The 18,949-nt window shown below is 41.9% G+C and overlaps 2 protein-coding genes across 5 annotated transcripts in view; one reads left to right on the top strand and one right to left on the bottom strand.

The window, feature by feature from the left end:
* The window catches only part of NAA16 (N-alpha-acetyltransferase 16, NatA auxiliary subunit), a 76,419-nt gene extending 75,395 nt beyond the window's left edge, over nucleotides 1-1,024 (bottom strand). Inside the window, exon 1 of one of the 2 annotated variants that reach the window (XM_026099186.2) lies at nucleotides 647-1,024. In XM_026099186.2, coding sequence (XP_025954971.2) covers nucleotides 647-700 — 54 coding nt within the window. In that variant the 5' untranslated portion in view covers nucleotides 701-1,024. The remainder of the gene's footprint in view (nucleotides 1-646) is intronic. The other variant, XM_026099188.2, reaches the window with a different exon arrangement.
* Nucleotides 350-18,313, top strand: MTRF1 (mitochondrial translation release factor 1). Of its 3 annotated transcripts, XR_010387226.1 has the most exons (11): nucleotides 1,350-3,729; nucleotides 6,545-6,994; nucleotides 9,664-9,755; nucleotides 10,610-10,691; nucleotides 10,929-11,036; nucleotides 11,128-11,300; nucleotides 12,462-12,579; nucleotides 13,751-13,887; nucleotides 15,206-15,270; nucleotides 15,568-15,666; nucleotides 16,946-16,966. XR_010387226.1 is itself a non-coding variant. In XM_026099192.2 (10 exons), the coding sequence occupies exons 2-10, from the start codon at nucleotides 6,568-6,570 to the stop codon at nucleotides 17,063-17,065; spliced, it is 1,356 nt and encodes a 451-aa protein (XP_025954977.2). In that variant the 5' UTR covers nucleotides 350-664; nucleotides 6,545-6,567; the 3' UTR covers nucleotides 17,066-18,313. The 3 variants fall into 3 exon arrangements, 2 of the variants coding, with proteins under 2 accessions (XP_025954977.2, XP_025954976.2); XM_026099192.2 differs by lacking the exons at nucleotides 1,350-3,729; nucleotides 15,206-15,270 and adding an exon at nucleotides 350-664 and having other exon boundaries at nucleotides 16,946-18,313; XM_026099191.2 differs by lacking the exon at nucleotides 15,206-15,270 and having other exon boundaries at nucleotides 1,357-3,729; nucleotides 16,946-18,313.
* Nucleotides 18,314-18,949: the final 636 nt, after the last annotated feature.

Genomic DNA, 18,949 nt, shown 5'->3' with positions numbered 1-18,949 from the left:
TTGATCTAGCCCCTCTAGTGAAACGGACATCCTCACTGCAGAGGAAGCACCCACGGAGAGCAGCTTAGCCGGAGCCGGTCTCCGCCGCGCCCGCACCCTGCCCTGCGGCCCGCTCCGGTCCTCCCGCGCCGCTGCTGGCAGCGCCGGCCCCTCGCCCAGCCCGCAGCCCCCACAAGCCATCCCCGACACCGGCACCGACCCGCGCCGCCTCCTCGGCAGGGCCACGGCGCAGGGGAAGCGACGGCGGGACAGCCGCGCTCGCCCCAGAGTCGCCGCGCCGGGCGGCGACGAAGGGGAACCGCGGGCCCTCGGCGGAGCAGCGCCTCCCTCGCGGCCTCCCTTCCCGCCCTCACCCAGTCGGGGGCGACACCGGCCCCGCGCCAGCGCGGGGCTCGCCCGGCCTGCGCGGCGGCCCCAGACAAAGGGAGGGGACGGCAGCGAGCCGGGAACAGCCGGGCCAGGAGGCGGTCGCGGCTCCCCCCAGGCGAGCGCCGCCGCAGCAGCCTTGGCCGCTCGGCCGGAGCCGAACTCCGGCGCTCCAGCAGCGGGCGGAGCGACCCCGCCGCGGGGCGGAGGGCGCCGAGCGAGGCCGGCGCGAGGGGGAAGGAGCGAGAAGGGCGGCGGCGGCGCGGGGCCGGTGGCTCACCAGGATCCGCTTGAAGAGGTTACTCTCCTTTGGCGGCAGCGGCACGGACGGCATGGCGCGGGCGGCTCGAGGGTCTCAGCGGGCGGGAGGCAACGGCGGCGAGGGAGGGGGGCGCCAAGGCGAGGGAGGGGGCAGAGCGCGGGGGCAGGGCGGGCGGGAAGCGGACACCGGGCTCCGCGGGGCGACGCGCGACTCCTGCCCTGGCAGCGGCGGCGACTCTCTAACTCATTGGCCTGCGCCGCCCGCCCCGCCGGCTACCCTCGGCCGCTGCGCGCGAGCGCGGCCCCTGTGCGCAGCTGCCGGGGAGGCCTCGCTGCCCAACTGACGCTGCAAAATGGCAGCCGGGGTCCCCTCCGCGCAGGCGCACCGCCGCCTCGCCCCGCAGGGGGCGGCGGGCGCGGAGTCCCCCGGCGCTGCCCGAGGCGGCCCCGCGGGGAGCGGCGCTGCCTCTGCCGTCCGCTTGGAGAGCCTCCCGGTCTGCTCCCCGCCCGCGGGGCAGCTGCGTGCGGAGCCGGGCGGCGCGGGGCTGCCGCTGAGCGGAGGAGACCTTGGGAGCGCCGCCGAGAGGGGCTCGGGCCTTTTGTCCGCTCCCGTGCCGCCTGCCCCGCCGGCCGCCGCGGCCCCGATCACGCGGCTTTTTGCAGCCGCTGTCTCGGGACGCCGTTGGCGCCGACGAGGCGGGGCCGCACGGCCGGCAGGCCCGGAGGATGCTGCTGGAGGAGGACAAAGCGGCTGCGGAGCCGCTTTGGGGAGGCCGAGCGCTTGCTGGGGTCTGGCTGGTGTTTAAGGAGACGACGGCAAACTACTAGTCCGACCTTTAGCCAGCGCGGGTGTCATCTGCTGCGTTAGTTCCACTTTCGGGAGTGGATTATGTGAAGCTTCCCCCAAACTGTCGTGCATACTTAGAAGTATTAATTCATGGCTTGGCTCCTTTGCCAGGGGAAGTTTAAGGTCTTCTGAAAATTAAATTTCCTTCTTATTCTTCCCAGAAATAGCTCTTAAATGAATCTGTGCGAGAATAAAAACAAAAAATAAAACAGCCCCCCCACCACTAAAGCCACTGGGCCTAGGGCATTTGCTTAGAAGGAAAACTGGTTAAATTAATCAAAGTTATAACCAATTAAAAAGACTATCTTACAGGGGAAAGTATTAGGCAGCCTGAATTAGAATTTCTGTTTATGTAATTATTCTGTTAAAATATTAATTATATTTTGGTATGTTTAAAAGAATATTAATTTTGTAATAATAATAGTTACCCACCTACTGTCTCAGATGATTAACATGATAGACATCTGCAGTAAAGCGAGTGTGTGAAAATAGCGTATAAGTGCCAATTAGAAAAGCTGTATATTTTATTTTATTTAGTTACACATAAAGTAGATAACTATGTGACTATGACAGGATGCCAGGCAGGTTGTCTTTGACTTGTAGGCAGTCACAAGCCTTGCTGCTGAAGGTGATGGACATGGTCGGTGCTTTCCTTTCAGGCTATGCAAGGGAACAACAATACTACAGGCTATTACACTTCCAGCATGCTATACCCAATTCTGTCTTTGCACTGTAATGATATAGTCCTTCCCAGCATAGCGTGGTATTCAGTATCTGATTTTTTCAAAGCAGGAGTATTGTTGACAAGGATGACCAACTAGATTTTGCCCTGCTGGATCATTTTCAGAGTCTTTTTGTACCACAGCATGTATTTATCACATCTTATAGCCTGCGAAAGCCTTGACTTTATGAACTCTAGTCTTCTGTCTTCTTAGCTAAAGGCATGTTATGCCTTCTGTCGGGCTGGGTGATAAAAAGATGCATCTCCAAGACAGTCAGGCTAATACTGTGCTAGGTGGACCCTTGGTCTGAAGTAATAGGCTGTTCTTAACAGCTAAATGTCCCTTTGTTTCCTGCTAGTCCAAATACTGGAAAGAACACTGTCTGAAAACAGAATGATTGCAAGTAAGGGGCAGGGGTTCGATTTGGGTTAGACATGTCTGTATTAAAGGTCTGTGTTAAAAGCAGCAAGAAAATGAAAGCAAGGAGGCAATAAAAGAATCATTTGTAGACTGGCTCAAAGGGAGAATAAACGAAGAAACGAGCTTTTTGGGGGGCTGAATGCTGGTTGAAAGTGAGGTTTGGGAATGCAGTCAAGAAAGCTTTCTCTTGTCATTTAATCCCACTGTGCTGGGCACAACAAAGCTCTTTCTACTGTCTTTGTTAATGAGCAGGACTGTATTCAAGATGCGTATGATTCTGTCACCGATTTTTCCTGCAAACAGAAACAAGTCAGAAGTCCGAAAGTTGACAAATTGTTTGGGTCAAAAGAGGGATGCAGTATCAAAGTGATACATATGTTGTAACAAGCTTGTGATTTTGTCATGTGCATCGCTTTACTCCAGGACTTATTAAGGTCAAGGTTTCTGTAAAAGTTGTGGCATGATGCTTGAAGATTGCTAAGCCCAGTCAGGGCCCCCTGAGGAAAAAAGGCCTCAGTGCAGACATAGGCCTGCCTTCATGCCAAGTGCATCACAAGGCTGGAGCCTGTTCTGTTTGATTAGCCATTTCTTTGGCTCCAGTATCTAAGCCAATAGGCAGCTCAGGATCACCAGATTTGGGATTTAAAAATACAGGCCTGTCGCTGGTATTCGTACCACCCCCAAAGTCCTGCTGTCATACTGCTATTACTCCTTCTGCTCCTTACAGCCTGGTGGGGCTGCCCTGGTTGCAGGGCACCCTGCCCCAAGCATGGTGCACCCCATATCCCTTGGTCCTCACCATCTCCATAGGCAGCTGCTATGGCAATGGTATATTATTTATGTGATATATGGTTTAAGGCATCAAAGCAAACTGTAAGGAGAGGGTTGGAGAAAAGCACAGACAGCAGAGGGATTTCCCGTCCTTCATACTCAAATCCCATATTCCATTTTAAAAGCATATAGGAAATAGAGGGAAGAAAAATATCTCTTATGCTTTCAGTATGAGATATGTGGTATGTGTCCTGTAGTTGATGGTGTATCTGGCAACCTTACTGACAATACCGAGTCCAGCCGATGTCTTCACTACGTGGGCACTGCCTGGTCTGCTGGCTGGTAAGGAGCATGGAGAATGTGTTACAGTGTTGTGTTTTCAGACTTAATTTAAAGAACTTGCCAACAAGGCATAATAAAAACTGAATCATATTCACTTTTAATCAGAGGCTGACTAGAAGAAGAAGTTCTGCCTGGAAGCAGAAGTAAAAAAATCCCATTGCTTGTTAGTCTTGCCACTTTATCCAAAGCATGCGCTAAAAGTCGAAGCGCCTTACCTTTGCTGCTATGAAGGGGAAAAAAAAAAAGACAATGAAGGTTTAGATTAGAAAGTCATATAGATATAAATAAAAATAATTATTTTTATTGTTGTTATTATATATGTGTGTGTGTATATATATATATATATATAAATGTGGGGGCTAGAACTGCAGGTGGTAAGCTTACGGTGGGCCGGGCGGCGGTGGCGGCGTCCGTGCTGGGAGCAGCGGTTTCCGCTGCACTTCCTGGCCGTCGCGCTGCGGCCCGGTGGGGACGGCGGGCCCGAGCCCTGCGTGCTGGGGGCCGCGGCTCCCCCACGGCTGGCCGTGCGGCGCTGGACGCAGGGGCCTTGTCACAGGGAGCGGCGAGGCGGGGAGGGCTGTGGCGGAGGCCCGGGCAGCCCCAGAGTTGTGCCTGCGAGGTACTGGCGGTGCCTGCTGCTGTTCCCAGGTGTTAACAGCATCTTTGGTTATTAGACGTGGCTTTTAAAAGGCCTCTTGAAACAGTCGTGGCATTGGTAAGTGGTGCCTGGGAATGATCTTTTAGTCAATAGTAAGTTAATTAGCAATTTAGAAGTTAGCTAATAAATTCGTAAGACGGTTGCCATTGTCTTTTTTTGCATACTCGTTTCAGTTTGTGATGCAGTTAAGCTGCCCGCAGGGTAACTCTGTCACGTAAAAAAAAGTAAGAACAGATTTGAAAAGCACGTATAGACAGTCCGCTGTTCATAGCTCCCTGAAGGTTTTATGTGTCTTTATTTCTGCACAAATGTTCTGAGACAAGATCTCTTTTAAGGAGGAGATGGCTTTTTGAAATATAACAAAAGCTCTACTGAAGTTTTGGACATCCTTGAAGGTCTGAGTCACGCCGTTGCTTAGGGTCTTTGGGCTTTAAAAGCAAAAGTTGTATTTTTGAGAGCTGAGGCAGAACTACTGCAAGTTAGTTATTAGTTAAATGCATTTCTTTTCCAGTAAACCAGTAGTTCTGTTAATGATGCTTGACACTTGACCAGAAGATGATGGGCCACGCTGGCATGAAATCTGTAAGACCAACTCCATTGACATCGGCAGATTTGGGCTTTTTCAAATTAAGTCTACGTGAGGCCCTGTGGAGCAAAGTCCAGGATTGTAGAGGACAGACTTCCCTGGTGAGGGAAGTGTGATCCCTGCGCTGCAGTTTTTAGTCACTAGACAGTCCACGGAGGGTGCTGTCAGCTTTCCGTAAATCAAAATAGTCCTGAAGTTGTTGCTGTGAGTCTGATAGCACTTAGCAGCCTGGGGAATCGGGGGAGGCGCAGAAGTGAAATAAAGGCCCTTCCTTCCCTCCATAGCTCTTTCAGCTCCTGCGGGCAGAAGAACAAATAGCTGGGCGAGCAGTTTGAAATACTTTGTTTTTTACTGTATATTGCTATTCTTTCATTGCTGGGCAAATGGATGAGAGGAAATAGATGAGGATAACTGGCGAGAAGAGTAGTTAGGATGTCATAGTAATGTGTTAGTAAAATGCCTGAAGATGTACAGAAACTCTTGTCACTAATGACTAAAAAAGTCATTGTGTCAGGGAATTGAAATATGTGCTTAAGGACACGCTGTTGCAAAAGTGTAGTATTTTCAGAACTGATTTTTTTTGTAGAAGTCAGTAGATGGGATTGTGGTACTGGTAGAGATACTGAGGAGTGCTTCCTTGTTTGTTAAACCTTTTCTACATGAATAGTCCTAGAATGAGAATGACTTGCATAGATACAGGAAGCAGGTTTAGATCTCTTGGTAGACCCTTGGGCATCAATATCAGTTTTTACAATCTAATAAGAATTCAAAGTATATTTTGTGATGTTGATGATGTAGAGTGCTGTGATGTACAATGAAGAAAAAAGATCTGTCCTAGAACGATAGTCATAAGGAGAGGCTATGTCCTGTAAACGTGTAGGCTAAGTTTGTCAGAAAAACAAAGGGATTGTATTTCAGAGGAGCTGCTTCTTATTCACTTTTCTTAATGAAAATATTTATCTCTCTTTGTATATCATGGAAAGGAGTACATAGGGAACAAAAAGCACTGCTCCCATGTCTTCCACGGCACTGATGCATAGGCAAGTAATTTCATGCACATGAATGGTCCCATTGACTAACCTGCTGCAAGATCTGCCTGATACTACTGTACTGATGTCCACATGCCCAAGTTATACCCTGTTACAGTAATGGGTAGAATTTTGCATGAGAAATCTGCACATTTCATATGTTCTCCATGTAGAATTCTGCTTCTCTAGTATAGATTTGTCTTCTCTCAGCAACATTGTAATTTTGCCAGTAGAGTGTGAAATGGCTGGCTTTTTCCAATGAGATGTATGGCAAAATAAAGCTGCTGTCTGTAAAGCAGCATCTACAGTAGAGCCTCCACAGCATAAGAAAATTGATGAGGTGAGGGAGGAGATTTTTTCCAATCCTCAGTCAGTACAACTGCACTGGCAACGTTTGCCAGTTTAAACGAGGGCTAAAGCAGGAATAGTTCTGTCCGTGACAGTTGGACTGTGTGTTGAGCCTGGTACTGATATTGAAAATAGAATGCTCCTTTTCCCCAGATAATAAAAAATCACCCATGTACTGTCTACTTCTAATTTCAGGTGGTGGAAAAATAAGAAACAAAATGAAACCTCTCCAAAGCATCTGGCATTTCAGGAGCCTGCTTACCAAGTGCTGCTGTCATGGTCAGCTTCACAGCTGTCCTCTTCCTTCTGTCGCTACGAAGATGGGTTATGTGATGGGACTGCACAACTGGAGGCCAAAGTCTTTGTTGGACACAACTAGAGTGAGTCTGACATTTAGCAGTCAGCTTAGGAAAAAACATCAGGATTCTCATGCGTTGTGGAAGCATGAGGCTATGCAGAAGTATCTAGAGACTCTACGCAAGGAATACCAGCAGGTTAGTCGTCTGTTAAATGCTGGCTCAATAAATGACTTTGAGGAAAGATCCCTGAAGAGAAGACATGCTAATCTGTCTCCAGTTGCAGCTCTATTTCAAGAAATCAAAGAGGCAGAAAGAGAGGTTCAAGAGTTAGAAGCCATGTGCAAAGGTAAGAATAATGTGTTTGCTCTTTTTTTGTTTTTTTTTTCCTCCAAAATACTGTCTTTGCTTGTGATAAGTTTTATTGCCTGGCCTTTAAGAAAGGCTTTTAAGTAAGAGTTAAGCTGGCCGTGGAACACTCTCTGGTCATATCTGTTCCTGGGAGCTTATGTGCTGCTCAAGTTTTCTTGATCCAACCATTTCCTTTCATTTTTACCTCCCCTCGCTTCAGTTTGAGGTCTTAATACAGCCATGCTGGCAGAATAGGGACCCTCTGGACTCTCACAACTATGTGTCTAGCAGAAATAATTTGGAAATGTTTCTGTTTTAAGGTTGTTTTTTGATGGAACCAACAATAGCATGAACCGAAGGAAGACATTTTAGTGAGTCTAGTGTATTTGACAAGTGCAGACTTCATCTATGTCATTTAAAATAGGATTCTCTCTAGCCAGTTCATTGATACTTATCAAGCAGACTAAGTGGACTTTCAACACTAGATGCTGATTTGTCAGCTTCTAATGTAAATGGCAAAAACTAATACTTCTTTGGAGATATTTGAGGAGTCCTACGTGGAATAAAAATTGATGATTATGTAAGAAGCATGTCTGGTGCTTTTGAGTACACTGTTACAGTAGAAGTTGGAGTGAAAAGTAAAAAAAATACTGTCCATTTTGATACTGGTCAGAAATGAGAAAGTACATAGGGAGTAAAGTAACTTACGGAAAAAGTAAAGGTGCAATGTTTTGACAAAAGTCATTCAGTTACAAGTGCAAGGCAGTGCAGACAGTAGGAGAGAAAAAATTTTGGCCTTCCTCCTATACCAATAGATGCTAAATTAATAGAGAGAGATAGTGGCCTGGAGAGAAAGGGCTTACATTAAAGAAGTGAAGCAAGAGAAAACCAAAGGAAAGGAGAAACAAATAGCCAAATGGAAGAAGAGGAAAGGTCACGGTGCATCTCAGAGAAGAGACCAAGGCATGCCAATAAAACTGTAAAAGCCATATTGAAATAAAGCTGATAAAAATGCATTTGCTTTAGAACGGTAGAAAATATTTATATTCTTTAGTTTTAGAAATAAAAGGGTATGTTTGTGCTTTTGAAAAATATGTTTTTAAAAATATTTTATTCCTCCCAACTCTCTCACTTCTCTCCCCTGGAGAAAGAGGAAAAGGAGTGAAGATGAGGAGGGACAAAAACTGAAAGCTGAAAAAGAAATGTTCTTGGAAGAATTAGAAAGTATTTTTAAAAAAACTGTGGAAAATTCATACTTCAGTTTACAAAGGCTATTTTTGGATCAAAAAAGGTAATGAAGAATTTTGGCCAGTTCCATAAATTATGATAGAGATGGATAAAGTGAGTTAGCTTTGAAAGAAAGAGAAAGAAACTGAATGGAAGAAAAATTACAGCCAAGAAGTTAATTAAATAGGGCCCAATTATACTATCTGTGCTTTCTATCATGTGGCCCAGTTAAAACACAGGTGTCCCATTCATTTGACTGTTCTTTGTTTTCTGTTTAGAACCCTAACTGAGCCTCTTCTCCTCCATACCTGAATTCCTCACAATTGCTGTTGGATTTAATTCTAGACACACTCAATGAAGCAGGAAAATATTATCCCCTGGTTTGTCACCGGTGATGGGGTAGATTAAATGAGGCGTCATGGGGCAGATTAAGTGAATTGTGAAAGATGAGATCTGCAGGGAGGTAGAAATGGGACACGGAGCCTTTGAACCTCAAACTAGTTGGTCCCCACCAGACCATTCTTCCATCTCTGCTCATGCTATTTAGTTTGTTACTGTTTAACTAATCATTAGCGATGCTTTATGGGTTATCCAGAAGCCTTTGATTTATTATGATGTTGTACTGCTCTTGTGTTGCGTAGAGGATGCCAGGCTCAGCTTTGGTCTGCCATCTTCTATTTAGACTCGCTCCAGTATGTCAATGCCTTTCTTGTACTGGGGAGCCCCAAACTGGACACAGCACTCACAGGTGCCAAGCAGAGGGAAGGGAATTTCCTTACGCAAAGCAAAGAGTTGAAGTGAGGTCTCCCACATCCTGGTGACTTCAGTCCACACCTCCCACATCTCATTGATCTCTTCACTAGCAAGGGACAGAGGGTTAGAAACCACACTATGACCACCACGCTTATATAGTTCATGTTCACCTTAATGAGTTGGCTACAAATTGTTCGATATATGGGTGTTTCTGGGCACATCCAGAAACCAAAACGTTCATCACCTGAGAAATTATAATAAGGGAAACTGAGGCAGTTGTTGTTCCCAGGCATGTTTTTGATGTATTTTGTCAAACCAATTTGTGGATTTAGCCGTGGACTGTCAGTATGTGTCACATAATTGTCACTATGTTATAACTGACAGTGAGTAACTGTCAGTGGGACTGACTTCTTCTGCAGACTTTGAGCCTTCAGCTAGCAATTCATAGGTAAGATATTTTGTGTCCCACTTCTAGTCTGCTACTATTTCCACTGCTGAAAATATGATCAGTTAGAAATACGCATCCTGGCTTGGGCTGCTCTTATTTGATATTTCATGCTGGGAAGATGGAACTGCATGTACTGCCAGCTTTTATATGCTGTAATGCATGTCTTTTGACAGCTATATTAGAGCTTGCCCTAAGCTAAGTGAGATTGGCTAACGTCTGTTCCTATTGTTGGAATTTAGAGCTAGACAGCAGAGATGAGAAACAACTTCTAGAGCTTGCCTTAGAAGAGAAGGAAACCCTTGATAAAAAAATCAACACATTGTGCAGAAAGGTGAGCCTGAGGTGAAATTATATGGCTTTGTAAATAGAAACATCAGAAAAATGCTCCTTTGTGATCTGAACAACAACCTATGATATGTGCGTTTAGTGAATCAGAAGTCCAGCTTCTTATGTTCTTCCTGAAAAGATGTGGCAACATTAATTATTAGTAAACCTCTTACTGACAAATGTGTCTTAGAAGCCCATTATTTTAGTCATTTTTGTTTGCTTGCTTGTCTCCAGATGCTGAAGGGGATAAAAATAAAAACAAAACTGTGAATCTATGCTATTGAGACCTGGCGTGACATCCTAGTAACTGTTCATGGCAGTGGAGTTACGTTCTCGAAAAGGTTTCTGATTGAAACTTTCAATGTTTAATTTTCTTTTCAGCTGACAGCACCCCATCAGTGGGGAAATTAACTATAAACAGAGAAATTGAAAAGATTGAGTGGAAAGCTCTGTGTTTGGGCTTATTTCTATGTTCAGATTAAGATAATAGGAATTAGAATCTTCTGAAAAATAAGATCAGTGTTTGTGTAAAAAAAAATGGCTGGTTTATAGCTAATAACTTCATTTTTCATAGGTAGTTGGGGCTGGTGTGGGTGACCTGACATATCGTTTTGTGGGGTCAGATTTTCAGCTAGCTTCCCTGTGGATGCACCAACATATCCCATTCCCACACTGACTGCACTGAGCTGCAATAGCCATTAGACAGTTTTTACTCCTAGTTACTGGTTTACCGATAGAAATTTGTGATTGTGTGTGCTCAAGCTGTGGTATTTGCGAAGGCTGTCTATAAATTTGATTTGAAGGAGATACAGAATCATGAAGGAGATAGTGACATTCTTTTTTTTTTCCCCTTTTCAGCTTTTCCAGATTCTAGTGCCGAAAGAAAAGTATGATGGAAGTCATGTCATATTAGAAGTGACAGCTGGCAGAACAACTGGAGGTCAGAAAGTCCCCACAGTAAAGATTACTTCAAACCTTCATCCAACTTTTTTAAGGCTCTTATGGGTTATTCGTAATTTATTTTTACACTTATAAAATATACACTATAAAATGGCACTGTCTAAAGAAGAGTATTAATCTATCTATTGACCGTGGTTAGAGTTGCAGCTAAATCTAAAAAGTGGTAGTTACTATTTTATGGTCTGCTATTTGTGTTGTAGCGCCTTTATATTTTTAGGTGACATCTGCCAACAGTTCACTAAAGAAATGTTTGAGATGTACCAGAACTATGCAGACTATAAATGTTGGACCTTTGACATTCTGAACTACACGCCGGCTGAGATAGGTACAGTAATTCTTCAGACATTCCTCCAAGACGACTAAATTAAACGCTGTCTTTTTGTGTTATATTTATCACACATTATTTGTCTCTATAGGTGGGTTGCATCATGCAGCTGCTCAAATTTCAGGAGATGACGTCTACAGGCATCTGAAATATGAAGGAGGGATACATCGAGTCCAGCGAATCCCTGAGACAGGCCTATCATCAAGAATGCAGCGTATTCACACTGGGACAATGTCAGTTATTGTCCTCCCTCAGCCAGAGGAGGTAAACTGTTAATCAGGGCAAGGAGGAGGTGTTTCCCTGCTCATCCATTTTGGCATTGGAGTAGATGTTATTTAAAGCCATGTTACTGTTACTGTTTTGGGATTTTATTGGTACCCAAGTGCTTTGTGCAAGTCTGAGCAAGTAAACCACAAGCTCAGGCAATAGTCTTCAGCTCTGTGTCTAGCTAAATGGTTCCTTACATGTTTAAATGGATCATCAGAAGCGACTTTGCAGAGATTTGCTCTTACCTGAAGTGGAAAGTAAATCAATGTTCATTTCATTAAACATTCCAGCCCCAACACTTACAAAACTGACTTGCTAGGAGTAACCCAATTTTAAATTATGTAATGTATTAAGACAGAGAATATATCCAAAGAAATATTTGATGTTGCATAGTAAAGTGATTCAGTAGGGCCTTTTGGATTTTTTTCCTTTTTTTTCATTTGAATTATTGGTGTCCTACTCTGCTAAATCAAGGAGAATATGCTTTGCATTTGAATGAGTGTGTTGGCAAGTCTTTCTGAGATCTCACAGATATTCAACCAGCAGTTTAAACACAAAATAAGCAAAACCAGATCTGGTAGACTTTTCTAGCAAGTTCTCCTGCTTCCTTGTAATGCTGTCCTTGCGACATTGTTCAGATCTGAATGTTCCTTTCCCATCCACTGAGCTTGAACTATGGTCTAGGTCATCATGGACTCATATTTCCAGTGCTGCAACCCTTTCTTGGATCTGGATACACCCAGTTTTCCTTACTTAGATGTTTTTAAGCACTGCTGTAAAAATCATTCAGGCGTGACTCGTTGAACAAGATCCTAGCACTGCTGGTTAGTAGTTGTGTTTGGTGATTTGCTTATTTTTCACTTTCGTTGCCAAAGCTGGTTTTATGAAAAGTTGTTTTGTTTTTTTTTTATGCCCCCTCCCCTTGTTTTGTGAAGGACCTGTAGTACAGCTCAAAAAAACCTGAAATACTTAAAAGAATTACTACAGTTAAAGAAAGGCAACAGCAAACATCTCTGTCTGCAAAGCATGTAATACTTTAAGTATAATAATTTATAGTTGTAGTGGAGTGATTTTGGGAGAGAAGTGAGAGTATAATTGAAAAGACATTCAAAAAACGTATTAAGGTGAACAGAAAGTAATGATTCGCTTTGATTCTAGGTCAATATTAAAGTGGATCCCAAAGATTTGCGTATAGATACATTCAGGGCCAAAGGAGCAGGAGGGCAACATGTTAACAAAACTGATAGCGCTGTGAGAATTGTGCACCTTCCCACAGGTAAGTCTGGCTGTATTTTGTGCTTCTAATCACTTTAAAAATCTGTATCCTGAAATGAAAACTTATGATCCTGCAAGTTGTCTCTTACAGAGAGTTTGTGGGTTTGGGCTCGGTACTGAAAAAGGTAGTAGCCCCTTCTCCTTCTGCCAATATTCTAGCAAGGCGATGAGTGAGGAGTATGTACCAGCAGCATGACGGTCAATATGCTGCTCTTCAGAGTATCTGTTTAACAAACAGAATGTCTTTGAGGAATGAAAGACAAAAAGGAGGGTGACAGGGACAGGATGGAAGGTGTAAATACTTCCTGCTGAGTGCTCTGTACCTTCAGTGGCAAGGGTCAGTGGCAAATGAGGATGCACATTGTCTAGCTGGAACCTGGGTAATCACAGGACTGAGAAGGAAGGAGACATGAAGATTTTCATTCAGTAGTAGATAAAACTATCCTGTCTTGAGTGGAAAAGTGAAGGAATACTAATGGAGAGATAATGTCTGTCCTGGACCACTCTGTCTTTCCCAGGATTTGTTTTTAATGAAATTCACTGGGCTACTATTTGGGTGCCGAATCGTTTTAGGCACAAGAGATTCCAGTGCTGACATGAAAACTGTTGTTTGCTATTTAAGTTTTTATTTCAGAAATAAAATGTGAAATAAAAATAAATACTAATTATCTCTTTAAGGCCTTTTTTATTGCTTTATTGCACTTTAAGCTTGTCCTGTATTGATTTGACACCCTTCTGTACTAGAATAATGAATTTTCCAGTCTCTAAGAGCTTATTGTAGACTAAGATGCTTAAAACCTGTATTACACTCTTTTCAGCATGCTCCTGTGGACTATGCAAATTACATTTTTAACATGAAATAGCTAATTGGAGTGAACCCCTGTTTTCTGGAGGCAATGTCAGAAGCTTATGTGCTTCATGAAATTGTAAAATCTTCCAGGCTTTTCTGTAGCACTGAACACAGAAACCCCTGCTGGAGCTGAGAAGAGTTGAAAAATGTACTAATAGTTTTTGCCAGTGAGTTCAAATGGCTTTTTATTTTGCAGCTGACAGGCCTACAAGCAAGCACTTTAGAAGGTTTCATTTGCCTAATGTGTTAGAATTAATTTTGTTTGTTTGTTTTTTGTTATAATGGGCCTTTGATCTGTGCTCTCTTAAATTCTTCTACAAAGGACTAACAGTTGAGTGCCAGCAGGAGCGATCACAGCAAATGAACAGAGAAATAGCTCTGCGGACACTGAGAGCTAAGCTGTACCAGCAGATCATTGAAAAACAACTAAGCCAAGAGCAGAGCGCCAGAAAACTGCAGGTGAGAACATGTGGTTAATGACATTTAAGGGGGGTGCTATGTTGTAGTTCTGTTGCTGATCATTTTTAGTGACAGTGGCAGAGCATATGAGTGTGTGTGTCAAACCAAGTGTGCTTACAAAGGAGAATCTTCTGTGTTAAGATGCAAGTCTGCTTTAAAACAGTAAGTCTGTTTTTTCTTACCCAGTTAACTGTAGTGTATACCTCTCAGGTAATGGAAAAAGAGTTTTTAATGAGACTGTGGCTGTAATCATCAAAAAGCTAACACACAACATTATGGGCTAACAACAGGGTCCTGGGCAATGTGCTCTATGTGACCCTGCTTGAGCAGGGGGGTTGGACTAGATGATCTCCAGAGGTTCCTTCTAACCTCAACCATTCTGTGTTGTAATGAATGTCTCTATTAAGGTCACATTTATACAATCAGAGCAGTAGTAAGGAGGTTTATTTTCCAATGAAAATTAGGATAAGATGTCCTCAGAGATGTATGTAAATCTAAAACAGTTTTTGATAAGATCACACAGAAATAAGAGTTTATAAACAATCTTTCCACTTCACAATTACATAAATTTATTAACCTTTTAAGGAAGAAACAACTTCCATAACAGTTACCTGAAGTTACACTGCAGACTGTATTTTTCTCTGAAAATGTGCTATCATTTTTTTCCCATTCTTTGGGCATTTTGCTGTTTGCAGTGTAAACTTCTACAGTGATCAACAGACATAAAAATACTTTAAAATAGTAGAATTTGTCCAGCTCAGCTATTTAATCACTAATTTCAGATTATATTTAATTGTATTGTTTTTGCAGACTAACTCAGTTGTTGTAATCTATGAGCCATTTATCTTTTGTTAATAATTTTATCTTGAGAGTCTTCAAAGCTGCATAAAGGATTTAGCTGTACATTTATATTAATACTATAGAAAATCAGGGGAAATTAAATTATTTTTTATAATGTTCCAGAATACATTAAATAAAATCCTTGTTTTGAAATATAAACGTGGATGCAGATGAAAAAGCCTGTTGAATCAGATATCCATTTCTCTAAGAGTTTTCAGCATTTAGTTCTCCATTCTAGGAAAGTAATCAATCAGGCAACAAAGCTATATTTGGCATTCTTTTAAAACTTTTATATTTGATTGCACTCCTGCATCTGACCACTAGAGGACTACTGTTCATATTCTTAATTTGCTCCTCTTCTGGTGTTAATTTCCGTCAGCCAAATATTAGTGTAACTGCTTTGCTACCCTTCTGTGCAGTACCTTTCGACTGTGCTACTTCCATTGTTAATGATGCCTACTCTCATTATCTTTTGTAGGCGTGGCAACAACCCCAAAAAGAAAAGAGCCATCTTACATGTTTGAACCAATGACACATATAGATGTATGTATCTCTTGCCTTACATGACCGTTGAGACTTAAGTAATTCTTCCAGTTACAGAGCTAGAAAAGAAAAAGTACACTGGAGGATGTTAAAACTTGATCTGTGATATAGAATAGCAGATAACACAGTTTAATAAGAGCACAATTATCAGAACAAAATCTGAAGTCAGTGACCACTAAGTTTGTAGGTAGAACAGGTTGATTCATTAACATTTATTTGAGACATGCTGCTTTATAAGAGATTCTTTTATTTTTAAAACCCACAACGTAATAAATTTTTTTTGTTGCTGTTTTACAGTTGGGAACAAGAGCACAGTCGGAGAGAATTCGTACTTATAACTTCACTCAAGACAGAGTCACTGACCACCGGATCTCATACGATGCACGCAATATCAAGGTAATGGTTGTTCATGAGAGCTTTAAAAGAGAGGTACCTGTGTGTACCATAAGCAGAAAAATTTAACCTTGTGAAAACAATTCAAAATGTATCACGAAATTGGGTGACCAGCCATGCACTGAACATCATAGACTTAGAAAGCTTAAACTTTTTTTTCTGCCTTACTGATGTGGTATGCTGTTAAAGATGACCTGTAAAGGAAATCCAGCAACTGGCCTAGTTCTGTGTATATTTTTCTCCTACTGTGAATGAAAAATGATCAAACATGTAGTTCTCACTTGTGAACTCTGGTCCCTTAGCCAATTGAGATACTTGGAGCTTATTGCAGCAAAAAAAAACCCTGAGAGGAAGGGGTTTTTTTAAATTAAGCCACAGTCTTCTCCTCCCTTTAATGTTAGAGGGAAGAAGGAAATAAGCTTTTCTTTATGGTTATCTTGCAAGCCACAGTTAAAGGAAACTGAGTGCTTTCATTGTAAGATTATCTGATGTTTTGAGTAAAATTCTACATATGATTCGAATCCCATATTTTCTACAAGGAAACAAATATCTAATAATGTATTTTTGTGTATTAAATTTATGCACAATGTTTTAAATTTTAGGACAAAATTTAGGATGACCCCTTTTTTTGGTTTATATTCCAGTTTTACTGTAACCTTACTGTACCTTCAGAGAACATAGAGCATGCTGAATATGGAATGGTTCATATTTGATGAAGCAGGATATAGGTATACTAATATCATAATGGAGGAGAATGGGAAAAAAGTTCTGTGATTGCATAAAAAATTGCATAAAAAAAATTGTTAGTCCAGCTTTTCACTTATTTAGTGTTGGAAACTTGTGGAATTTCTTATTATTGAATAAAACTTTGGAGCAGAAAACTGTCCAACAAAAGTTAGTTAAGCTTTGCTTGTAAAAGAAACCAGTTCTTAGCATGGGCAACAATATTGGAACTAAGTCGTTCCATTCCCGATTGTTCTTGCTAAGGGAAAATTCATGTAAATGCATAGGTTACGAAAGCATGGCAAGGAGGCACCAATAGCTCCTTTTGTTGGTGCCAGGATCAACATGCTTTTCAGAGGCAGCCAGCAAAAGTCGTGCTGCTGTGCACCACGCTGGGTTGCTTTCATGTGGGGGAGCTGCACAGACTGGCAAGTGGATGAGTTAAGATAAGACTCCAGGCAAAGTGTGTTCCAGGAACTCCTCTTTTGAGTAGTCAGCATTTCAAAATTATATTGGTGTACACTCAGTCGTGCTTTTATCTGTTGTTATTTTTCCATAGGAAATTCTAAGTGGGAAAGAAGCACTGGATAAGCTAATCAACAGACTACTGGAGTTTGCAGAAGTAGAGGCTCTCACTGAATATCTGGAAAACTTGCAGTCTTTGGAAAGAGGCTCCTGAAAACCTTGTGTACAGTTAAAGAAGAAATTTTGCCTTTAATAGCAAAATAAAATGGATGCATCTGTTAGATGATAGCTTGGTTAAAATCTATGCCTCTGTCTTTCAATATGTGTCATACGACCTTTTATATTTTGGCACGAATGGACTCAACGTGTTGAATTTATTAAAGTTTCCCTAGCAGAGGAGAACAGCCTGGGAGTACTGTGTGCACCAGCCTTCTCTCTGCCTTGGCAGTATGGCTTTGGTAAGCCAGACCCTCTCTTGTCCATATTGCAGCTGGACAGGTATGATGATGGAGCAGAAGAAATACCATGCAGTGCATGTGGTGTGTCCCTGTCTCCCCCCCCATTAAACTCCGTGGACACTGGGGATGGGAGATGTTCCTCTTCAGGTTAAAAAGCACCAAGCTTCCCTAACACAGCCTAGAATCTGGCCTCATGAATCATACTTACTTCTATCCATCCACTGAGTGAGCTCCTTAAATGTAGTCTTTTGAGTAATTGTATTAATATGTTTTTTTTTTTAATGAGTGTACAAAAGCAAAGGTAGCAATCTGGAGAAGAGTCCAGAATCTTAAGTGATGTGCCTTTCAGCTTTCTTGCAGACATACTTGGGCCAGTTTTGGGTGGGTGTGGACCACATGCTGCAATATGGTGTAAAAAAACCCCTTTTATCTAGCTTCGTATTAAGTTGACAAAATTCTGGAAGGAGTTTAGCAATGGTAACAGGTAGCTTCCTCCTTCTCAATAGAGAAAATGAACTCATAGTGGAGATGTAGTATAGCAAATAAGATAATTCTGGAATTCAACTAATTTCTGCCTGGATACTTTTGTGAATGTGTGCTGTTACTGAGGGCCAGCCAGATATCTTCAGAACACTTGTTTTTGGTAGGATTTGTATCCATGTTTTCACCTAAGCATGTATTGTGCAACATGCTTACAGCTACATGTGCGTAGGCAGTCAGTAGTCACATGCAGTGATTCAGGAATACTCACGTGTTTAACATTACACAAAAATATGTAACTGCATTGCTGAATTGAGCTAACTTGCTAGATGAATGTGTTCTTTTATCCTGCTATTCCCAAACTGTGCTGTGAAACTGCTCTTATTTTTCTGTACAGTCTTTTGAAAGTGACGACTCAATTCATTTTTGTATTCACACATTTTTGTAATCATGAATGATACAGGATTGAAAAAATGTCCATGTATTTTAACAAAGAAATTACTTCAATACTCCATTCTTCTAAATTAAGCGTAGTTTTTACTACTGTATTTATAACAAATAATAATTTGCTTTTTTAACTTTATTCAGATATATTAAGAAATACAGAGTTTGCACCAGTAAGAAGGCAGGAAAACTCCACTCAGTTTCTCAATTCTGGAATTATTTTCAATTCTGCTGTATTGGCACATTCTTATCAGCAAATTTTGTTGGTGAATTTTTGACTTGCTTGCAATGCTTAATTACAAAAGTTTTTTTTTAATTCATAGCTTTGTAAGTCAATCAGAAAACATAATATCATTTGACTTAGTCATTTGCACATTTGAACATTGACTACTCACAGGAAACAGTTCAAAAGAAAAAATACTTGCAGGAAGATACAAAACAGCTATATTTATGTGGTGCTGACAGACTGGCAATAGCTAATACAATCAGTTGTAGGAGAGTGTGCAGTTAACATGCTTCTCCAATTAACATGCTGCTTTAACTCACTTTGCAAATCAATTATTGATGCAAATATTATGCAAATCAAATTATTTTACTAATTATATATCTTGAACAATCTTAGAAGTTTCTTATAAAGTAAGCACTTAAAATGATCAAATTCTACCTCTAGTATTAATGCTTATGAAGAACCCTATGGAATTACTTTAAAAAATGAG

The sequence above is a fragment of the Dromaius novaehollandiae genome, chromosome 1 (genome assembly GCF_036370855.1).
Source record: "Dromaius novaehollandiae isolate bDroNov1 chromosome 1, bDroNov1.hap1, whole genome shotgun sequence".
NCBI lineage: Eukaryota > Metazoa > Chordata > Aves > Casuariiformes > Dromaiidae > Dromaius > Dromaius novaehollandiae.
Note: the sequence above shows the minus strand (reverse complement) of the source record. Positions and strands in the feature narration are given on the sequence as shown.

What these genes read in the sequence shown, in the direction of transcription:
- MTRF1 (XM_026099191.2), top strand. Translation starts at nt 3,648, where the DNA reads ATGGTGTATCTGGCAACCTTACTGACAATACCGAGTCCAGCCGATGTC. An exon ending in GTTAGAAGCCATGTGCAAAG is followed by an intron (nt 6,995 to 9,663) that starts GTAAGAATAATG and finishes GTTGGAATTTAG; the next exon opens with AGCTAGACAGCAGAGATGAG. An exon ending in TCCTCCCTCAGCCAGAGGAG is followed by an intron (nt 11,301 to 12,461) that starts GTAAACTGTTAA and finishes CTTTGATTCTAG; the next exon opens with GTCAATATTAAAGTGGATCC.